The 21,934-nt window shown below is 54.3% G+C and overlaps 2 protein-coding genes across 2 annotated transcripts in view; one reads left to right on the top strand and one right to left on the bottom strand.

Moving 5' to 3' along the window:
• The window catches only part of TMPRSS9 (transmembrane serine protease 9), a 44,579-nt gene extending 32,599 nt beyond the window's left edge, over window positions 1-11,980 (top strand). Inside the window, exons 14-18 of the mRNA XM_029052131.2 lie at window positions 1,790-2,210; window positions 6,641-6,812; window positions 7,528-7,793; window positions 8,747-8,883; window positions 11,523-11,980. Of these exons, the coding sequence (XP_028907964.1) occupies window positions 1,790-2,210; window positions 6,641-6,812; window positions 7,528-7,793; window positions 8,747-8,883; window positions 11,523-11,684 (1,158 nt within the window). The 3' untranslated portion in view covers window positions 11,685-11,980. The remainder of the gene's footprint in view (window positions 1-1,789; window positions 2,211-6,640; window positions 6,813-7,527; window positions 7,794-8,746; window positions 8,884-11,522) is intronic.
• Window positions 11,981-13,577: 1,597 nt separating this feature from the next.
• TIMM13 (translocase of inner mitochondrial membrane 13) lies at window positions 13,578-19,591 on the bottom strand. The gene is made up of 3 exons (XM_029052231.2): window positions 19,386-19,591; window positions 18,622-18,690; window positions 13,578-13,955 (listed from the first exon to the last, which is right to left on the bottom strand). Exons 1-3 carry the CDS (start codon window positions 19,512-19,514, stop codon window positions 13,857-13,859), a joined length of 297 nt encoding a protein of 98 aa, XP_028908064.1. The 5' UTR covers window positions 19,515-19,591; the 3' UTR covers window positions 13,578-13,856.
• Between the last annotated feature and the right edge of the window lie 2,343 nt (window positions 19,592-21,934).

Below are 21,934 nucleotides of genomic sequence, written 5' to 3'. Positions count from 1 at the left end.
TCTCTTGCCTCGAACTCTTTACTTACACCCTCCCTCCCCCTTCCTCTTCTCCGGACCAGGGCACTCCCCAACTTCAAAGCCCTTGTGAAAGCCCAGCTCTCCTCAATGAGGTTTTCTTCTCTCCAGTTACCACCTTTGCGCTCTTTGCCAACCACACGCTTATGTCCTCCCATCCGCTTTTGCATGTGCGCCGTTGCTTCAGCACTCACCCAAATATTAGGTGTACAGATCTATAATTCTATTTCTCTATTTTGATGCTATTGATGCCTGTCTAGTTGTTTTGTTGTCTGTCTCCCCCTTCTAGACTGTGAGCCCGTTGTTGGGCAGGGATTGTCTCAATCGCTTGCCGAATTGTACTTTCCAAGAGCTTAGTACAGTGCTCTGCACACAGTAAGTGCTCGATAAATACGATTGATTGAATGAATATCACTTTCCTTCTCCCTATCCGTAAACTATTTTAGTGTCTGTACCCCCCCCCACTAGATTGGAAGTTCCTCGTCATCTATTGGAGATGCCGTATGGTCTACTGGAAAAAGCATGGGACTGGGGGGTGGGGAGGGGTCGGGAAACTCGGGTTGTAATCCCAGCTCCTCCACCTGCCTGCTGTGGGACCTTGGAAAATTCACTTCACTACTCTGTGCCTCAGTTTCCTCATCTGTAAAAAAAAGGGGATTTAAGTACCAGTTCTCTCTACCCCCTTAGACTGGGAGCTCCATATAGGATTGTGTCTGCTCCAGGGCTTAACACAGTGCTTGGCACATAATAAGCATTTAAAATACCAAAATTATTATTACTATTATTGTATATTTTACTATCCCAAGTGCTTAGTAGGATACTCTGCCCACAGTAGGTGTCCAATAAATACTATTGATTGTGATAAGGGCAGTAAGCTTTATTTGCCATGTAGAGAAGCAGCGTGGCTTAGTGGAAAGAGCCCGGGTTTGGGAGCCAGAGGACGTGGCTTCTACTCCCGACTCTGCCACTTGTCTGCTGTGTGACCTTGGGCAAGTCACTTACTTCTCTGTGCCTCAGTTACCTCATCTGCTAAAATGGGGATTAAAAAATGTGAGCTGCCCCACGTGGGACAATCTGATTACCCTCTATCTACCCCAGCGCTTAGAACAGTGCTCGGCCCATAGTAAGTGCTTAAATACCGTAATTATTATTATTAGTAGAGACCTGTTCAGGAAACTCCCAAATGACAGCAAGTTCAAATTCTCTCTCTCGCTTCTCCCTCCCCAAACACAGTTTTATCCCCGGTATGCCCTCCATCGGGTTCAGTCAGTCAATTGTATTTATTGAGCATTTACTGTGTGCAGAGCACTGTACTAAGCACTTAGAGAGTCCAATATAGCAAACAGAACCATTCCCCGCCCACGACGCGTTTACAGTCTAGAGGTGGGTTCGGTGTCTCCACCAGAGTCCCCGTGTCCTGAGGAAGGCTCTCTGACAGCTTTGTAGTCTCTGAGTACAGCACAGGCCTCACTGGGATTCAACTGCCTGCTGTCTCCACCCGGGATGAACAGTCCTGGCCCTTCCAGCTCCAGCCTCTGTCATTCCATGAGCAGAGTTCGGACAGATCTAGCTCAGCATCACCCCAGATACGCAGAGAGAGTGGGAGAGGTGGGGTTTCTCGTGCTTCCCCGAAAGACAGTCCTCCTGCCCCACACCATGAGACAACTGGAAGGCTTGAGTCACCTCCCTAGGGCAGTCGGTTACATCCTAACCCTCGGGCCAGGCTCCAGGAAAGGGACATGGAGAGCATCTAGTCTCTTCGCTTCTTCTTCAGGGTGACTCCGGAGGGCCCCTGGCATGTGAGGAAGCTCCTGGAGTGTTCTATCTGGCAGGGATTGTGAGCTGGGGGATTGGATGTGCTCAAGCTAAGAAGCCCGGGGTCTACTCCCGAATGACCAAGCTCAAAGACTGGATCGTGGACACCATGTCCCTTTCCCTCCATACCACCTCCGTCCCGTCCACTGAGAAAACACCCAGCGTGCCCGGTACCACTCCAGGAACGACTCCGGGCAGGACAGCCACGAGTCTCACGTCTAGAACGACCACGCCCAAGCCGGCCAGCAAGCCCACCTCCAAGCCGACTGGCAAACCCGCCCTGAAACCGACCGGCCCACCCACCACCGCGAGTACCAAGAGTAAAACACCACTTCCGCTCCTTAAAACTACCGAAACCGTTAAACCCACCCAGCTTCCAGGTATGGTAACCAGAGAGGTGGGCTCAGGTGTTCTGGAATTTGCAACGCCAAATCTTCCACCCCATTTCGGGCCCTCACTGTCTCCGGGAGGATGAACTCTGCATTTCCCAGGGTCAGATCCTCGGATTGCATTTCCTCAGCCAATCCACTGGGGCCGGGAGGGCCGGGTTTAAGACCCATAGCAAGTCTGAGAGGGGTCCATAGCTTTCCCATCACCTGGGAAATACTGCAAAAAAGGTAGTAAAGGAGGGGACCGGTTTGCAGCTAGGGCACTGCCTCAGCCAACTCGTCATGTCGATCACGACAGCAGCCCCATACCGAAACGACGAAGAATAAACCGACGGGTACGTTAAGGCAGGCCCGATACCCATCGATATGTAGGTCCAAGTAAATACACGCGAGTCAGAGGAGGGAGAATGGGTTTTGGTGGGGCCAGCGCTGTCGGTGGATTAAACAGTGGGTCCGGGGAGGAGGATGAGTTGTCGGGCTTCAAACACAAGGGTGGAAGGGACACGGTTTTGGGGGGGGGCAGAGCGAGGAAGTTGACCAGACTGGGGTGAATGCTTGGAGGAGGGAAAGGGAGGCGCCCGGGTGGGGAACTGTACCATATCGGCTCAGCTGAAGTGGAGCGGCAGGTTAGCATTGCCGTTGTTACTATCAGTCCAACTACTGTGACTACCGATGAAGTCCACGAGTCAGCCAGCAGGTGAAGAGGCCACCATTTAGCATTTTCACTGGATCCCGAGGGTGATGCCGGAAGCCACGGCACAGACTTAAGAAGGGGGCCGGAGTCAAATTTCAGGTGGCCACATTTACACAGAATCACAAGGGGAGGTGGCGATAGGGAGCTTGGGAGGAGCCCAGAGCAAAAAATAGGCCAGGTGAGGATGGAGGCAGTGTTAGGGATTCCCCGAGTAACCCAAACTGGAACTGGCTGGCCGTGGGGGCTGTCGCAAGCATTCTCGGTGTTTCTCAGTCAATCCTCATTAGGCTAACCTTAGTGACTGCTTGAGTCCCACAGGCGCATGGCTTCTACACCAGCTGGGGACCCTTTGTCCATTTTTTCCTTTCTTTTCACCCCTCCTGCTCTCTCGTTGCCTCTGCCTGATTCCCGGAGCTTGGGGTTCTCGTAGACACTTCTGTTTGATTTGAAAGGACCTGACATTTCTGAGGACCAATGTGCTCATGGGGCACAGCCTGGAGGAACAGGGTTGATCAGGAACCACCAGCCCTGGTTCAAAGGAAACCCCCCCCCCCACATCCCCAACAGGGAGCCAGCAGCCTACAAGACACAGCATATAGCTTTGGTTGTGTACCATCTGGCACCCCTGGGCCCTGGCAGCTTCCCAATCCTCCCAGCCTGCAGATTTCAAGAGCCTGTGCTGGGCCTGGGGCCTCCTTAGCTGTCACGAGAAGAACAAGACCCTGAGAGAAGCCAGCCTGGGCCAACTCCGTGGCCCATCCAACCAAGACTGGTCTCTGATGGCGGCTCCAGGCCACCTGGAGGAACCGTGTAATGGCTGCCCTCCTTGGGGTTAGGAGAGGACCCTACGACACCCCCTAACTTCCCCCTCTAGATCCATGACCTTCCTTCCAGAGACTGAGGATGGGACTCTTATTCACGCTTCTACCCAAACCCCTCTTGAACTTGGTATTTTCAACTGTGTGGCTTCTTGCGGGGAGGAACTTCTTGTGCTCATTCCTTGCTGGGTGAAAACTTGCTTCCATTTGTTTGCTTTGAACTTGCTCCCCTCAAGTTCCAGATGCCTCCTATTTCAGGTCCCATGGGGCTTGGGAAGCAACAATTCCATATTTGCCCTGACCACTCCTTTCGTGATTTTGTAAACTTCAATCCTAGCCCCTCTCTGCCTCCATCCATCCAGATAGAAGAGAGCTAACTTTTTCAGTGTGTCTTCATCCAGAAGCATCTCCATTCCCTCCCACCTATTTTGGTTGCCCTTCTCGGTCCTTTCTGCAGCTCTATTCTGCACCCGCAAGCTGAACCGCCACGGGGTCGTCAGGAGGGGGAATGGGATTCTGAAACTGACCTCTTGAGGCAGAGTCCCTTCTGGCCTGGATAGTCCTGGTCCTGAATAGAGCCTGAGGTTCTGGCGAAGGCAAAATGAGAAGAGTTGGTTCACATACTCCTTTCTCCTTCAAGAGGTGCTACTAAACTGTTCGGCCTCCTCTTTTCCCATCTCTTGCCCCACCCCACATGGCAGAGCAAACCTAATTAAATTACCAGCTGCCTTCTATCAACCTCCAGCTGCCAGTGAAGAGCAGGTGACAGGCATGGAGGCCTGGGTCGGGAGGTTCCGTTTTGCAAGACGGGGGTAGGGAGGGCAGACAGATGGATTTGGCAAGGAGAAGGTCATCGGTGATGGCTCACACGAGCATCGCTGCAATAAGTGGTGGTGGGACGGGGGTCCAGGCCCACCACCCGGGACCGAAGGTTAATGTACCCTATGAATTTCCCCAACTGTCCTCTGCCCTTCCCGTCCTCCACTCGCCGGCTCTCCTGCTTGCAGAGAGGAGGGAGAGTCATAGAGGGAGCGGAAAGGCCAGCTGACGGACCTGGCAACCTCGGCGGCAGCCTGGGGCGGAGCCTCCCAGGATCCACTTTCTAATAATGATGGGATCTGTTAAGTGCTTACTGTGTGCCAAGAACTGTACTAAACGCTTGTAACCACTGGCCTGGTCGGATTTCTCTCCTCCTCCAGACGTCAGCAGATGAGATGGCAGGAGGAAAAGCTGAGAGGTCCCTTAATAGGAAAAAAGTGAGTTAGGGGGCTGGGAGGTATGGGATGGACAGTGGTTAGAAAAGCGAGGAAAAAGACTAAGATCAAAGGGAAAAACACTGGGCGAACAACCCAGAGAACTCCACCTCATCTCCTTCCTCCGTCACTGCCTAGAGGCTAGATCCAGGTAGAAAAACTCCCCGCAGAAGGGATTCGGTCAGTGGGCACATAAGTAACAGGCAGTTCCATCCCAAGTGAGACTCACAATCCGTCCATCGGTCTATTCCTCCGGGGGCTCTCTCCAAGAGTGGCACCAGGACGCTTGGAGAAACTCTGATGGCATCCCTCCTTATCCTTAACTATCCTCCTAGCAACCCATCAGGGACTGCTCTTCCCTGAACTTATTGCCCAAAGCCACCTCGCATCTCTCAACAGCTCTGACGTCTCTGTCTCTCTTCAGACCTTGAGCCAAGCCACCCTGGATGAGACACCTCTCCTCTCCCCCTACCCCCCCCCCCCGACCTGCCCATCCAGACCAATAACTCTGTCCCTGACAGCGGCACCAGGACGCTTGGGGGAAACTGTAGGACGGTTGTCCTCCTGGACACAGGTCCTCGTGATTAGGGACGGGCCGTCCAAAACCCCAAACTTTCCTTGCAGTGACCTACTATGGATCCTTTGGCTGTGAATTCATCCAGACCTTTATCTTGAGTAGATGAAACGGTTATCAAACAGTCCCATCTACCTTTTGGCCGCAGGACTCCCAGTTGCTGGCTTCGAGGGGCCAGGTCGGTCCTGGGTCTGAATCAGGGCATTCAAATCTGTCCAAATTCAGACCTTCGGAACTTACCCCATTTTCCCGACTGCCCCAGAGAGGGGATGGTTTGGGGGCTGATCCGGGGTCCTCGTGGCAGCTCCTCACCCCCTCAGGCCCCAGCCCCTCTCCAGGTCCCCTTCTTTGGAGAGGGGGATTCCACACATGGCTTGCATTGCTTCTCTTTCCTTGGTTTGGCTGTTCTTGGTTGACCATAGGTAGAAAGGGCCTTTGAGATTGTCCCTTCAGGTGTCATCTCTTATTGTGCCCATAAGATTATGTCCCCTGGCCTATTGCATACATAGGAAAAGCTGGAAAGAGGGTGGAATCACCTCGCCCAACACTCTGGCTGATGGAAGAGGCAGGGCTGCCCTGCCAGGGGCTTGGCAAAATAAAGGGGGCTGAAGCTGCCATTGGAGGGAGAGAACTTTTGCGAATCCCCTTAGCAGACACCAGACTGAAGCGGGCTAAAGCAGACATCAGTGGAGAGAGGGGGCTGAAGCTGCTTTGCCTCTCAGATTAGCAGAGTTTACCAAGCCAAGATTGCTCTGGGATTTTGGGGAGAGAGCTGACAGGCCAGCCACCAGGACAAATGACACGACGTCCACCGGGCTATTGTTCGGTACAGGCCGTCACTCTGTCTCCCTCATGAGCACGCTCCGTCCCCGCCGGGGTCTGAGGAACAACTGGCCGGCCCCTGCCTGGAGCCAGCACTGAGGGGAACAAACCCACTGGGCCTATAGAGGCTTCTCTCCTGCCAGCGCTGGAGGAGAGACATCCTCGGGCGGGGGGGCGGTTCTGGTCTCCCTGGAGGGGCGGGGTGGCCCAGGCCATCACAGGAGCAGCACGGTGACCCCGCTTTCCCCTTGCCTCTCTAGACTGTGGTGCCACCCCGGCGGCGACTTTCACTAAGATCGTGGGCGGCAGCAGCGCGGTCCGGGGTGAGTGGCCCTGGCAGGTCAGCCTATGGCTGCGCCGCAAGGAACACAAGTGCGGGGCCGTCCTCATCGCTGACAAGTGGCTGCTCTCGGCAGCTCACTGTTTTGACATGTAAGTGTCTGTGGGGCCACGGGACCCCAGGAGCCAGGGGCTCCTCCCACGGGCAGCCCAGCCATTGGCTTGATTTCTGCATTCTGCGGGCACCCTGGCTCTCTGGATCTCAGTGTGCCCTTCCTTCTCTGCCTCTGTGAAGGCACAGGGCACTAGACTAGGCACTGGGAATATACACAAGAGTAAAAGACGGTCTCTGCCCGAGAGAATCTCACCATCTCTAATGGGGAGAGACAAGGAGACAAATTTCCACATGCGCCATCGGTTCTAGAACAGATATGAAAATAAACACCCGAGAATTAATAAAAACAGAGAGGCAAATCCAGGAGGGCCAAGGTGCCTGACGGGATGGCAAGACCAGGAATCTGGGGGTGGGGAAAAGAGGAAGGACTAATCAGGGAGAGCCTTCGGGAGGAGGTGGGTTTTTGGAGGGGTTTTTAAGGCGGGCAGTGGAGGGGAGGGGAAAACCCCCAGAGGCACGAGGAGCTTCCCCAGGCCTAGGCAGCTGCAGACCTTAGCCGACTACAGGGAAAGGTTCTGGGGTTCATTTTTTTCCAGAATCGATCTCCCCTTCTCCCATCCCCTCCCAGCAACCCTAAAGCCCAAAGCTGCCGCAGCCCGACTCTGGCAGGAAGGCAGGGCTGCTCGGGTTTGTGCACTCAAACTCTCTCCCTTAAAGCCATCCCAACTGGTGACCTGTTTTCACATGCTTTAGTTACAGTGACCCCAAGATGTGGGTTGCCTTCCTGGGGACCCCTTTTCTGAGTGGAATTGATGGGAGGATTGAGAAAGTCTTCCGCATCCACAAACACCCATTTTACAACGTCTATACCCTGGACTATGACGTGGCCCTTTTGGAACTGTCCACGCCCGTGAGATTCACCAGTGTAATGAAGCCAATCTGTCTCCCAGATCACTCCCACCTCTTCAGCGAAGGAACAAACTGTTACATCACGGGCTGGGGCTCCACCAGGGAAGGAGGTATGAAGCCATCTCGGACCATCCCCGTGCCTCACCCGTCACCCCGCTCCCCCTCTGAGGCCAGGCCTATCTGGCCAACGTTCCTGGGATTTTAGCCCCCGTGACTAGCATGGCGGGAGCACTAGTAGGCTTCATTACTATTTCTAGCACAACTCAGACAGATATCCACTGCCTTCCAGTTTCCCTGCCCAGCTAAGAGCCTCAGACCACGCACAGAGTCCCCACTGGCTCAGCCCCACAGTCCACCCGGTTCGGATTCTATCTCTGATGGCGGCACCGAGACGTTTGGAAGGGTGATGGGGATGGTTGCCCTTCCGAAGGGAGATGGGCTATCCAACACCCCTAACTCACCACGTGCTCTGTACATAGTAAGCCCTCAACACCCTTCCTTGATCGACTGATTCCTAACTCCCCCATCTAGCCACCCCTCTCAGTCTTAAGCTGTTGACAATTTTGCACTGCACAGCTTTTTGTAACTAATTCCAAGATATGCTTACCGCCCCCCCCCCCCCCCGGGGTGAAGAAGTTATTTTCTCTTGCTCATCTTAAATCCACCATCTCCGAGCTTCAGAGGGTGCCCTCTCATCCTGGGGCCATGGGATTTGGGGAACAACTCCGTGTTCATCCCTGTCATGATTCTGGAAGCTTCAATAGGGCCTTTTCTCAGTCTTCGGGCCCTGAGTGTTCAGTAATCGGTCCAGCCAAACCAGCACTTGCTAGGACTGATGTCTGGACTCAGAAACCCCTCCCACCCTGCCCGACACTTGTGCTGGGTCGAGGCCCCACACCCCCACCTACTTCATGCCTCCTCTATTGCCTACACCTGGGATTTTTCCATCTCGCCAACCCCCACCCCCACCCCTTGCACTGTCCCTCTGCCAGCCCAGGGCCTAGGGCAACTCCACGGTGTTCCCAGGCTGCTGGGTCAACACTCTCCATTTTGCCTCGGGCAGGTGTGATGTCAAAGCACCTGCAGAAAGCAATGGTGAACATCATCAGTGAACAGACGTGCAAGAAGTTTTACCCCATCCAGATCAGCAGCAGGATGCTGTGTGCCGGCTTCCCGCAGGGAGGTGTGGACAGCTGCTCGGTGAGGCTGACTACCCCCGAAGTTCCCCTGCCAAGATTAGGATCTTTCACTCCAATGCTCAGCAACTTGCCCAAGTCCTGGAGAGAAGTAGCAGGGAGGCTCCAGGACACTCCCAGAGTCCACAGCGCTCGTCACCCTCCCTCACATAACTGGAAAGAAATCACCTCGGGGGGGGGGAGTGTACAGGCCTTTCCTGTACACAGGCCTTTCTTTCCCTGGAAACACATCAGGGCAAGGCACTCCAGGGCAGAGGGTAGCTAATAATATGAGACCTAGATTTTGTGGCGGGCTTTTATTGTTTGGCAAAGCCTTCACATCACTGATCTCATTTTGTCCTCACAACATCTTTGTGAAGTCAGAAGAGACGGTTATTATTAATCCCCATTTTACAGATAAGGAAACTGAGGCCCAGAGGTTAAGTGATTTCCCCAGTTACCCAGCAGGATGGCGTCAGAACTAAGACTAGAACTCAGGCCTTCTGACCTCCAGATCCACGATTTTCCCTCTAAACTGGGCTCTCTCCTGAGGACCCACCCCAGCCTCACAGATTACCGTCTTGGAAGGATTAGAGGGTCTCCTAAATTTACAAGCAAATTGAAAAAATGAGGAAAACATGTTGGAAGAATGATTAAAAAGCTTTGCCTCGGTGACACAGGTAGCAAGGCTTAGAGAGAGGGTGGAATAGGGGCAACTGTCAGGAGCAGTGTGGCCTAGTGGAAAGAGCATGGGACTGGGAGTCAGGAGACCTGGGTTCTAATCCCAGCTCAGCCATTTACAAGCTGGGTGACCTTGGACAGGTCGCTTAACTTCTCTATGCTTCAGATACCTGATCGGTAAAATGGTGATTCAATAAATACCTGCTCTCCCTCCCCCTTAGACTGCGAGTCCCACGTGCGACAGGGACTGTTTGATCTGATTGAATTACATCTCCCCCCAGCGTTTGGCACATAGTAAGCACTTAAATAAACCACGATTTAATTTTTTATAATTCCGAGTATGGAAGCCAGCTGTAGCCTACATCACCATCACTGTGACTAAATGCCTGCCAAGTGCAGAGTACTGTGCTAGACCCTTGAGAAACATCGAATGGAAAGAAGAGACTCCAGTGCCTGCCCTCGAGGAGCTTAGTCTACCGTGGGGGACAAACGAACACATACTGTCAAACATACAATAGGGGAAAAGTTTATTACACAAGTTCCAGTTGATCTAAAAAAAAAAAAAAAAAGTCCATTACGAATAATCAAATGCTCCAGTCCTGGAAGCAAGACCAGGATGGGGGGAATTAGTCAGGGAAGGCCTCTCGGAAAGTGGGTAGGGAGGTGGTTTGGCAGAGAGGAGGTTCTGCGGAGGGTGGAAAAGGTATTCGTGATAGATCGGATACAGTTCCAAGGATGGAGCGGAGCGCGCGAGCCGGGGAGGAGAGGTGTGAGGGAGACCTCTAGAGGAGAGCCTCAAAGTCGATAGTTTCAATAGAGTTTTGATTTAAAGTGAAAAGAAATGGGGTTTGTGAAGGGAGTGATGCCTTCTGGATGGTGCCCAGACATGATACATACAGCTCTACGTGGGAAAGGCTGTTACAGCAGACCAGCTGGGAGCTGACAAGGGACTGAGAACACCCCCGCCTGACATTAAATGGTGGTATTTGTTAAGTGCTTACTATGTGCCAGGCACTGTACTAAGCGCTGGGGTGAATTCAAGCAATGTAGGAGGCTAATGGCACGCTGGAAATATGACAAAGGGGACAGGCTTCCAGGTGGCACTGAGTGACGAGAAAGGAGGGAGCTGAGGTGGTCTGATCCTCCACGGAGTCTGACGCCAATTCCTCTTTAGCTGAAGCTCTTTGTCCCCGCCGCCCGCCCCAACCCGCCATCCCCCCGGGCCCCACGACAGGGAGCCTGGCTTCTCCGGGTCTCCGAAGGAAGACCGCAAGAGACGCCATCCCGACCGGCCATCTGAGACTGCCTCCCACTAGTGCTGCCAGGATGCTTCGCTGTCATCTAGGACTAGTCCTCCTGGCTAGGGAGGGACTGGTCTGACCACTAACACGCCCCACTACCGACCCATCACGGACCCTCATCTACGACTCCATTCAGCAGTCTATTCTTGAACGTGCTTTTCGGGCGCACTTACGGTCAGGCCTTCCCACGCCGGTCTCTCCAACAACCGACCGGTGAATATTTCACCTAGAGTCAGTAGAGGGTGTCGTCATGGAGCCTCTCGCCACTCCCAGGGTTCCCCGCTCTGTTTGAGCAAGTGGTCTGGCCCTGACCCCTGACCCTGGCCAGCATCAGCCACAGGAAGAGCCAAACAACCAACTCCAGGAATCACAAGATGACAAAGGAAGCGGGGGATGGGTGTTGAGTTTCCACCCAATTTTCCCACCCTGGAAATTTCTGTGGGAAAGGGGAGGAAGGGGCCTGATCCATCGCCAGATAGAAAAGCCTCCCCCTCCCTTCTTCCAGCGCAGGCTTTGAGGGCAGGGTTTGCATTCCCCACCGAATCGTGCCTAGCGTTGCAAGCCACAGATCTTTAATGAAAAGCCAGCTTTTTTGCCTTGAGACATGCCAAAGGCTCGGCAGCTCTCCCAAGACCCTCTGCCCCCCTGACCGTTGGCATTTCTTTCTCCCTCCTTCCTCCAGGGTGATGCCGGAGGCCCCTTGGCCTGCAGGGAGCCCTCGGGGAAGTGGTTCCTCGCCGGAGTCACGAGCTGGGGCTACGGCTGCGCCAGACCCTATTTCCCCGGGGTCTATTCCAAAGTGACTGCTGTGAGAGGCTGGATTGGGCAGAACATCAAGTTGTGAGAGCTCCCGCTTCCCCGTGGAAGCAAGGAAGCGTGGGGCTTGAGCGAGGCCCCCCCACACCGGGGGTCCCCTGGGGAACACATCGGCTGCCACTTAAGAAAAAGAAAAAAAGTAATTCGTCTAAGTCCGGGTGCCGGGCGCCAGCCCAGATTCAGAGCAGCAGCGACCCTGAATCTGGGACTGGCTTGGGTTAACTGTGGAGGTGGCCTTCCCGGCAAATGGGGTTTTCCCCTGAGTTTGAAACACAACGGAGTTTAGGCGTAATTTTATACAAATAAAGCACCGTCTGTGTCAGAGCCCAGCTCGCTGTGCTTTTTCCTGGAGACCCCGGGTTCTGAACCTACCTGCCCCCGCCCCCCACAGAAGACCCCCCCTGCAGGGACCGGCTCCAGGGACCCTCCCCACCTGCAGATCGGCTTTCTTGATGAACGCAGGATGCCCATGCTGGAGCACTACAACACACTGGCCCAGACCTGGCCTCCCTCTCCTCGCGGGACTGACAGTGAGCAAAATCACCTCCCCGTCTCACTTCCGTAGGTTTGCAGCTGGGAGACAAACATACTGCAGTGTGCCACTTTTTCCCTCCCCAAAACACTAGGCCCCATGCCGGGGAGTGACCACAGAAGGTTGGCCTGATGGAGAGCAGGGTGAATAGTGACAAGAACTGAGGTTGCAGGCTGAGGAACACACACACACACACACTCTGAAGGTTAACACAGGCTTCCCCGGGTAGGCGGGAGCGGGTACTAGGGTCCGAAGAAGGAATGGCAAGGGACTAGTGGTGGGGGCTACTCCTCCGTGGGGCACAGTCACCCACAAATGAACGGGCCCTATGGCGGGCAAGAAAAGATCTCCACCTGCATGGCCCAGGGCTTGGGCCAGCTCAGTCCCTGGGCTCCCATCAAATACAAAGTGGAAGTCAGTAGGGGTGGTGACAGATAGCGGCATTCATTCAATAGTATTTATTGAGCGCTTACTATGTGCAGAGCAGCAACAGCCATTTCCCCTAGAGGGCCAGAGCAGGAGCCGACCCAGGATGCGGAGGGAATGGTTTGGGGTTACTACTTTTACGACAGGATTATCTTCACTGGCCTTCTACAGAAGACACAAGCCCGGGACAGGGAAAAGGTGGCTAGAAAAACAGAAGGGTAGTATCTGATCCACAGCTACTTTCTAAGCTTTTCAACTCGTCTCTCTGCCTAATAGTAATACTGGTAGTTGTTAAGCGCTTACTATGTGCCAGGCACCATACTAGGCCCTGGGGCAGATACAAGATAATCCGGTCGGACACAGTCCCGGTCCACCAGGGTCTCCCGGTCTAAGGGAGAGGGAGATCCCCATTTTGCAGATGAAGAAACTGAGGCACAAGGACACACAACAGGCAAGTGGAGGAGCGGAGATTAGAACGCAGGTCCTCTGACTCCCAGGCCTGGGGTCTTTCCACCAGGCCATGCTGCTTCTCCAAGTAATTTATAAACAGGTACCTTAGAGTGCGTGAGAGAACCCGAAAATGGCTCTTCGGGCCCTGAAACTCAAAGCATGTGAGCCGAATGGGGTTGCCCTCGGCCGGCGCCCCGAAACCGCCTGCCCTCACAAGCAGCAATCTGTTCATCTTGGGCATAATGGACAAAAGCGAGGAAGACACTGTCCCCACCCCTCAGTGGGATTCATTCCACACCAGTGGATCCGAGCAACGATCAGATGGCAGAGACTGGGCTGCCCCAGGTTCCTACCCGAGATGGGAAGTCAAGCTTTGTCGCAGCTCCTGGAAAGCACACCTCTAAGCTGCCATCTATTCCCTCGAGAGGGGGTGAGGGGGAGAGAGAAAGAAAAAAAGTGAAGAGACTGGGAAGCAAGGGCTTGGCTGGGACACCACAGCAAAAGGGCAGAGGATTCAGGCAATACCAACAGGGTTTTTATTCTGACAATGAGAAGGTTGGGGGGCGGGGGAGGCTCATCACAGGGCAGTCTGAGGCGAGCCCAATAGTGCCAATCACTGGAATCCCCCTCCTGACCCAGCTCACACCTTCTATTCACCAGATTCATTTTTCAGAAACCGAAGGGCCCAGCTGTGTCCGAGCCTCCCCCCGGACCCTGCTCCGAGTTGATCCAGACCACCTGGGGTAGAGTTCTTGTGCGTGGGGGGCCGGCGGGAGGGGGGAGGCTGGCGCCTCACATGTTTGCTCGCTCCCGCTGCAGCCTGGAGTTGTAGGCACGGGAGACCGTGTTCCAGGCATCCATGTACCGATCCATGCACATTGCAATGCATTTCTGAAAGGGAAATAAGTCGGGGGGGGGGGGGGGAGTCGGAGGGGGGTGGTCACTGGACCTCCCAGCCCTGAGCGATCAGAGGCTAGAGGAAGGAAAAGCATCAAAACAGACACAGCCCGGAAGAACAAGTAATTGCACCTTGAATTTGTATCATGCTTTCATTCTTTCCCAGTGCTATTACGATTTTCTCTCATCACAGCCCTGGGGGAGGGGGCGAGGCAGGATTCACTCTTACCACTTGACAGATGAGGAAGCTGAGGTCCAGAGAAGCTAAGTGACTTACCCAAAGTCACCCAGCAGGTCGGGGAGCAGGGCTAGGACTAGAACCCAGTTCCACAGGACCCAAATGTGTAGTCACAGGCGGGGGCAGAGAAAGCACTGCTGGCCACTGGGCATCACGCCCTGCCCCCAGGAAACGCTCCCTGATCCCTACTCAAAGGCCGTCCCCTGCTGTCACCCAAGGACCGCCCACAAAGCAGACAGGGGGACCAGAGGTCAGTGCTCTGCTCTGGGGATGGCGCTCTCCGAGGACCTACACCTTAGGCGTCCTCTCCACCCCTCTACGGCCAAGCTTCCGGTAACCCTATCGACAGGGGCCACCGGTATAAATGGGAGGGCGCTGCATCGCAGCTCCACCGGCCAGACGGGAGATTTCATCTGGGCAACTGGTCACCCTGGGCTCAAGATGAGCTCCAGAGACTCTGCCCACAGAGCACCTGACCCCTCCTCCGGGTTTCACAGCACGCACAACTGGGAATGATAATGTTGGTATTTGTTAAGCGCTTACTATATGCAAAGCACTGTTCTAAGCGCTGGGGGGGATACAAGATGATCAGGTTGTCCCACGTGGGGCCCACAGTCTTCATCCCCATTTTGCAGATGAGGTAACTGAGGCCCAGAGAAGTGAAGCGACTTGCCCAAAGTCACACAGCTGACAAGCGGCGGAGCCGGAATTAGAACCCATGACCTCTGACTCCCAAGCCCGTGCTCCACGGCTCCACCACATACCCCAGATCGCCTGCCCCAAAGTCCGATTCAAACTCAGAACCCTTCGAGCTATCACCCCTAGACCATCGTGGAAAGAGCCCAGGTCTGCCCCTGGCCTCTGGGGTAACCTCAGACAGGTGCAACTTCTCTCTGCCTCAGTTCCTTCACCTGGCCAGTGGGACTATTCATCCCTGGCTCTCCTCCTCACTACAACGCTTGGATATGGTGCAAGCGCTCTACAAATAATTCCAAGTATTATACCAGTCCTGCCCTATTCCCTCTTCTTCGACTGTAAAACGCCGAGTCTGCCCCCGATACAGTGATCGTTCCTTCTCCTGAGGATCCCGAGATGTCCCCAGTCCCGGAGTGACGGGTCCCTTTTTCAGTCTTCCTCCATACCTCGTGAATCGTCTTCTTGCGGTCCCTACGCCCCTGAGCGGTTCTATTCCGAATCAGAATCTTCGAGCACCTCAAAACTTATTGAGCACTCGCTGCGTGCAGAGCACGGTACCAAGTGCCTGGAAGAGTACAATAGATTTTAGTATATGTGATCCTTGTCCTCAAGGAACTTTGCATCCAAGTCCTCACAATCGGCCTCAAGCCCCTCCACCACCCGGACCCTCCTTACCTCTCCGCTCTCTTGACCTGCCACCCCCGTCCCCAACTAGCTGTCTTTGCTCCTCCCAAGCCAACCTTCTACTGGTAATAATCACCGTGGTATTTAAGCACTTAGTAGGCACCGTACTAAGCACTGGGCGGATATCATATACGCGTACTGGACACAGTCCTTTATCCCATCTAGGACTCACAGGCTGAGAGGGCGGGAGAAGGAAGAGGTAGCTCATCCCCATCCGCCAGATGACGAAACTGAGGCACACTCCTAGTTAAGTGACTTGTCTCGGGTCTCACCCAGCAAGCGGTACCGGAACATGGGTCTCCTGCCTCCCAGGCCCGTGCTCTCTCCACGAGATGACCTTCTAGCTGCACCTCGCTCTTGACCCCACAACTCAAGCTGTTCTCCTACCCTCCCTCCCCACACCAGTCAGACCCCAGCTCTCCCCACATTCACAGTCCTCTTCCACCAAGCTTTCCCCGATTATTTGCCCAGCAGCCATCTCTAGCCCTTAAGAATGCGGTCACAGCCATCCTTACCACTCATGTATGTCTTCTCCATTTAGATATTTTGCTTACACTGTATCTATCCCAATACTTAGTACGGTGTTTGGCATGTAGTAAGCGCTTAAGAGACACCACAATTATCTGACCTCCCTAGCTGTCAGTATTTTAATGTTTGTCTCCCCCATTAAAACAGAAGATCCTTGTGGGCAGAGGACACTTCACTAGTACAGTTATTCAGTACTTCCCAAATACATCAAGCAGGCCCTCAATATGTTAGGGGGGGAGATTGACACTAAAACAATTTACAGATCAGAGGAAGGAGGAATAACTGAACGTTTGACTCGGCGGGTAAGTAAGAACACACGTAATTCAATATATTTAGATGTGATTACTCTCATCTCCTTACTCCACTGCCTCCTCCCACGAGCTGTCCCGTCATATTTCTGCATCACCCAAGCACTTGGGTGGCAGAAGCAGAAATAGTATTTATTAAGCCTGCCCCTTGAGGGGCTCACATCCCCCCACCCACAGCACTCTATGGACATCTTTACACTTTACCACTTCCTCCTACCTTTATTTTAGTGTGTCCTGTCAGACTGTAAACTCTTTTGCAGTCAGAGAACAGGTCTACCAAATGTACTGCGCTCTCCCAAATGCTTAGTACGGTGCTCCGCAGAGTAACGCTCAATACACGCCGCTGATTAAACGACACGCTACTGGTGGTGGTGAGTGCACAAGCGCTCTACCCTGAAAAAACTCCCTGGGGGCAGGGAACGTGCCTCGTGCTTTTCCAAGCTCTTAATTCAATCAGTATTTACTGAGCGCTTAACGTGCGCAGAGCACTGTACTAATCACTCGAGAGAGTGCAGAGTTGGCAGGTATATTCCCTGCCCACAGTGAGCTCAGTCTAGAGGGGGAGACAGACTTTGATATAAATAAATTCCAGACAGCTACTAAACCGTTGTGGGGCTGAGGGGTGAGCCAAGGGAGCAAATCAGGGCAGTGCAGAAGGGAGTGGGAAAAAGGGAAAGGATGGCTTAATGAGGGAAGAGCTCTTGGAGGAGATGTGCCTTCGATAAGGCTTTGAAGGTGAGGACAGGAATCGTCAGATACGAAGAGGGAGGGCGTTCCAGGCCAGAGGCGGGATGTGGGCGAGAGGTCAGCGGTGAGATAAGGAGACTGAGGTACAGTGAGTAGGTTGGCATTAGAGGAGCGAAGTTTGACGGCTGGGTTATAATGGGACAGCAGCGAGGTAAGATAGCAGGGGGCGAGGTATTTGAGCGTTTTAAAGCCGACGTTGAGGGGTCTGATCCAGAGGTGGACGGGCAACCACTGGAGGTTCTCAAAGAGTGGGGAAATGGGACTGAACGTTAGTCGAGTACACTGCTTTTAATAGGTGCTCAATAAACATTATTACTATTAGTATATAGTATCTGTTAAGCACTTTCTCTGTGTCAAGCACTGTTCTAAGCACCAGGGTAGGCATGAGGTTGGATGCGGTCCCTGTGTCTGTCACAGTTTAAGCAGGAAGGAAAGTGTCCACTCTACCCATCTCAAGTCCTGCCCCACAGTACTTTTGAGGCTGAAAACCTCTTCTCCCCCCTCCATTCCACTTGTTCCGCACAGTACTTCCCTTTCTTGGGCAGGGGACACTCCAGACCCTACCTAGACAAGTCAAAGAAAAGCCCTTTCTTCTCCCCAGATGGCAGCTCAGGACTCCATACCCAACAGCAGTACTGGGACACTTGGAGGAACGATGTGACAGTGGCCTTCCTGGGCACCCACCTGCATGACTAGGGAGGGATCCACAATTCCAACACTCAGAATTTTCCCTTCTACATCCCTGACTTTCCTTTTGTAATAATGTAGCATCTAGGGGGGTTCGGGAGGGGAGAGGATCATCAGTGGAACCTACTGCTATTTTCAGATGCATGCACCTGTCGCCCAGAAGCGCTTACTTTGGCTTATTCTGAATAACCCCACTTCCTACAGAAAGCAGACGGGCCTGGAAATCAAGGCACGCGATTTCTAGTTCCAGCTCCGCTGCCGCCGCTGACGTTTGGTAACCACGGGGCGAGTAACTTACTCTCTCTGGGCCTCAGCGTCCCCACCTGTGAAACGGAGACAACACCTACCTCCCCAGGACGCTATGGTCGATGAGAGAGCACTTTGGAAAAAGTAAAGGACTCCACAAATTCAAGTTTCTGGATACTGCACCTTCAAGGGGCAGCTCCCAAGTCCGCCTCAGGTCCCCTCTTACCGCAGAGCCTGAACGGCCGGGGGGGCGGTGGCCGATCCTACTGGAGGGATCGTTGGGGTGGAAGGAGGAATGGCCCCAGAATTGGGGGGGTCCTGTGAGCTTCCCGTTTAAATACCGACCCTCCCCCATACCGCTGAGTTCAAGCAAATCAGCAGGGCCACCGGGTGGGTGCCAAGGTGAGGGTCACAGCTACCCACAGGGTGGGCACCATCCGTGGCCGGGCACGGATGCAGTCGGGCTCGGGTCCGGGGCCAGCCTTCGAGGGAAAGCACCTGGCCGGGGAGGGAGACAAGGCCTCACCTGTTCCGAGTTATCCAGGGAGCTGCCGGGCTTCCCGATGCATTTCCGAAAACACTTGTCCGTCATCCTCTGGATTCGGGGTTACAGAGCACAGCCTGTCAGTGAGGTGACCCTGCTTTGCCCGCGGTCCCCCCGCCCACCACCCCCCAGCCAGTAACTCCTCCACCCGGGCCTCACCACCCGACCCTGCTCCCTCAGGAGCCCCGCTCCAGGCTCCGGCCCGTTCCCCTCATCCCTAGGGGACACGAGTCGGGGGGTGGGTGATGGGGAGAGAGAAAGGGGATCAAGGATTGGGGGGGGGGGGTGGCAAAGAAAAGAGGATTATAATCATGATGGTATCTGTTAAGCGCTCACTATGGGCCCAGCACCGTTCTAAGCGCTGGGGGAGATACAAGGTCATCGGGTGGTCGGTCCCCCGTGGGGCTCACAGTCTTCGTCTCCATTTTACAGGTGAGGGAACTGAGGCCCAGAGAGGTCGAGAGAGGTCGAGTGGCTCGCCCAAGGTCACGCAGCAGACAAGCGGCGGAGCAGACCCACGGCCTCTGACTCCCCAGCCGGGGCTCTTGCAACCGAGCCCCGCGGGTTCTCTGACGGGACGGGGGAGAAGGGGGGAGAAGGGAACCTGGGGGAGAGGAGGAGGAGGAGGGGGAGGAGGGGGAGGAGGGGGAGGAGGGGGAGGAGGGGAGGAGGGGGAGGAGGGGGAGGAGGGGGAGGAGGGGGAGGCCTCCGCTCCCAGCCCAGCGACCCCACCACCTCCGCGATACCTGCAGGAGCTCCTGAGCGTTGGCCACGGCGATCTGCACCTTCACCTGCTCCATGATGAGCCCCGGGTCCAGTTTCCCGCTCCCCACGGCCCCCGCCGTTCCAAATTCCGAACCGAATCCCCCCTCCATGGGCTCCGCAATGAGTCACCTGCACGCCGCGTGCGCCCGGGCCCAGCGTGTCGTCCTCGCGCACGCGCACTCCGGGGCACCACGGGAAACGAAGTCCGACAACTCCGGCGGGCGGGGGGAGGGGGAGAGGACGAGACGGCCACCGATCCCATGAGGCCCTGCGCCCGCCCCCCCTCGCTTCCCCTCCGAAGGCGCTCCTAGCCCCGGCCTCCGCTTTCCCGCGCGAACGAGCGGCTGACTCCACCCCCGCCCAGACAATAGCTGAGCCGCCGAGGGCGAAGTGCCGCTCCTCCTCGCCATTGACGGAAGAGGGGGACGGGGGCCAGAGGGGAGATTGCCCAAAGGACTGCCTAAACTTTCCCTCTGCCCCTCCTCCCCACAGCACCGGTGCACATTTGTATATGTTATTTATTGCTCTATTTATGAATAACGTGTATATGTCTATGATTCCATTTATCTACACTATTTGCCTATCAACCTCCGCACGAAACAAAAACTCCTCACTCTAGGCTTCGAGGCTCTCCATCACCTCGCCCCTTCCTACCTCTCCTCCCTTCTCTCTTTCCACCACCCACCCCGCACGCTCCGCTCCTCTGCCACCCACCTCCTCACAGTCCCCCGTTCGCACCTGTCCCGCCGTCGACCCCTGGCCCACGTTCTCCCGCGGTCCCGGAATGCCCTCCCTCCTCACCTCCGCCAAACTAATTCTCTTCCCCTCTTCAAAGCCCTACTGAGAGCTCACCTCCTCCAAGAGGCCTTCCCAGACTGAGCTTCCCCTTTTCCCTCTGCTCCCTCTGCTGCCTCTCTGCCCTCCCCTTCACCTCCCCTCAGCTAAGCCCCCTTTCCCTCTGCTCCTCCCCCCTCCCTTCCCCTCAGCACTGTGCTCATTTGTATATATTTTTATTACCCTATTTATTTTGTTAGTGAGGTGCACATCCCCTTGATTCTATTTATCGTGATGATGTTGTCTTGTTTTTGTCCGTCTGTCTCCCCCCATTAGACTGTGAGCCCATTATTGGGCAGGGATTGTCTCTATCTGTTGCCAAATTGTACATTCCAAGCGCTTAGTACAGTGCTCTGCACATAGTAAGTGCTCAATAAATGCTATTGAATGAATTCATCTATTTTTATGGTATTGATGCCTGACTACTTGTTTTGCTGTCTGGCTACCCCGTTTAGACTGCAAGCCCATCATTGGGCAGGGATGGTCTCTCTCTGTTGCCAAATTGTCCATTCCAAGTGCTCAGTACAGTGCTCTGCACACACTAAGTGCTCAATAGATACGATTGAGTGAATACAACTTTCACTGTGTGCGTCCAAATGATCCCAGAGAAGCAGAGAACCCAGTGGATGGAGCACGGGCCTGGGAGTCAGAAGGACCTGGGTTTTAATCCTGGATCCGCCGCTTGCTGTGTGATCTTGGGCAAGTCGCTTCACTTCTCTGTGCCTCAGTTATCTCATCTGTAAAATGGGGATTGAGACTGCGAGTCCTATGTGGGACGTGGACTGTGCCCAACGTAACATCAATTCATTCATTCATTCAATCATTTACTGAGCGCTTACTATGTGCAAAACACTGGACTAAGTGCTTGGAAAGTACAGTTCAGCAATAAAGAGAGACAATCCCTGCCCACAATAGACAGACATCAAAACAAATAAACAGGCATCAATATCATCAGTACAAATAAATTTAAACAAGTAAACAGGCATTACTATAAATAGAATTATAGCTAGGTACATATATACACAAATGCTGTGGGGAGGGGGATAAAGCAAAGAGGGCAAGTCGGGGTGATGAGGAGGGGAGGGGAAGCTGAGGAAAAGGGGGGCTTAGTCTGGGAAGGCCTCCTGGAGGAAGTGAGCCTTCAGTAGGGCTTTGAAGGGGGGAAGTGTGATTGGCAGATTTGAGGAAGGAGGGCGTTCCAGGCTAGAGGTAGGACGTGGGCCAGGGGTCGACGGGGGGACAGGCTAGGTCGAGGCACAATGAGGAGGTTAGCGGCACCAGAGGAGCAGAGTGTGCGGGCTGGGCTGGAGAAGGAGAGAAGGGAGGTGAGGTAGGAGGGGTCGAGGTGATGGAGAGCTTTGCAGCCAATAGAGACGAGTTTTTGCTTGATACGGAGGTGGCTAGGCAACCACTGGAGATTTTTGATGAGCGGGGTGGTGACATGCCCAGACCATTTCTGTAGAAAGATAATCCGGGCAGCAGAGTGAAATATAGACTGAAGTGGGGAGAGACAGGAGGTTGGGAGGTCAGAAAGGAGGCTAATCCAGTGTATCTTCCCCAGCCTTTAGTACAGTGCCTAGCACATAGTAAACGCTTAAGAAATACCACAAAACAAAGAACCTACCAACTCTGCCCATTTTCCACAAGACCCAAAGTCAGGTGAGTGCGGCAGAAAAGCTCCCAAATGTTAGCACCG

Source organism: Ornithorhynchus anatinus, chromosome X1 (assembly GCF_004115215.2).
Source record: "Ornithorhynchus anatinus isolate Pmale09 chromosome X1, mOrnAna1.pri.v4, whole genome shotgun sequence".
Classification (NCBI taxonomy): Eukaryota; Metazoa; Chordata; class Mammalia; order Monotremata; family Ornithorhynchidae; genus Ornithorhynchus; species Ornithorhynchus anatinus.
The sequence above is the reverse complement of the archived record's forward strand: the minus strand, read 5'-3'. Positions and strand labels throughout refer to the sequence as shown.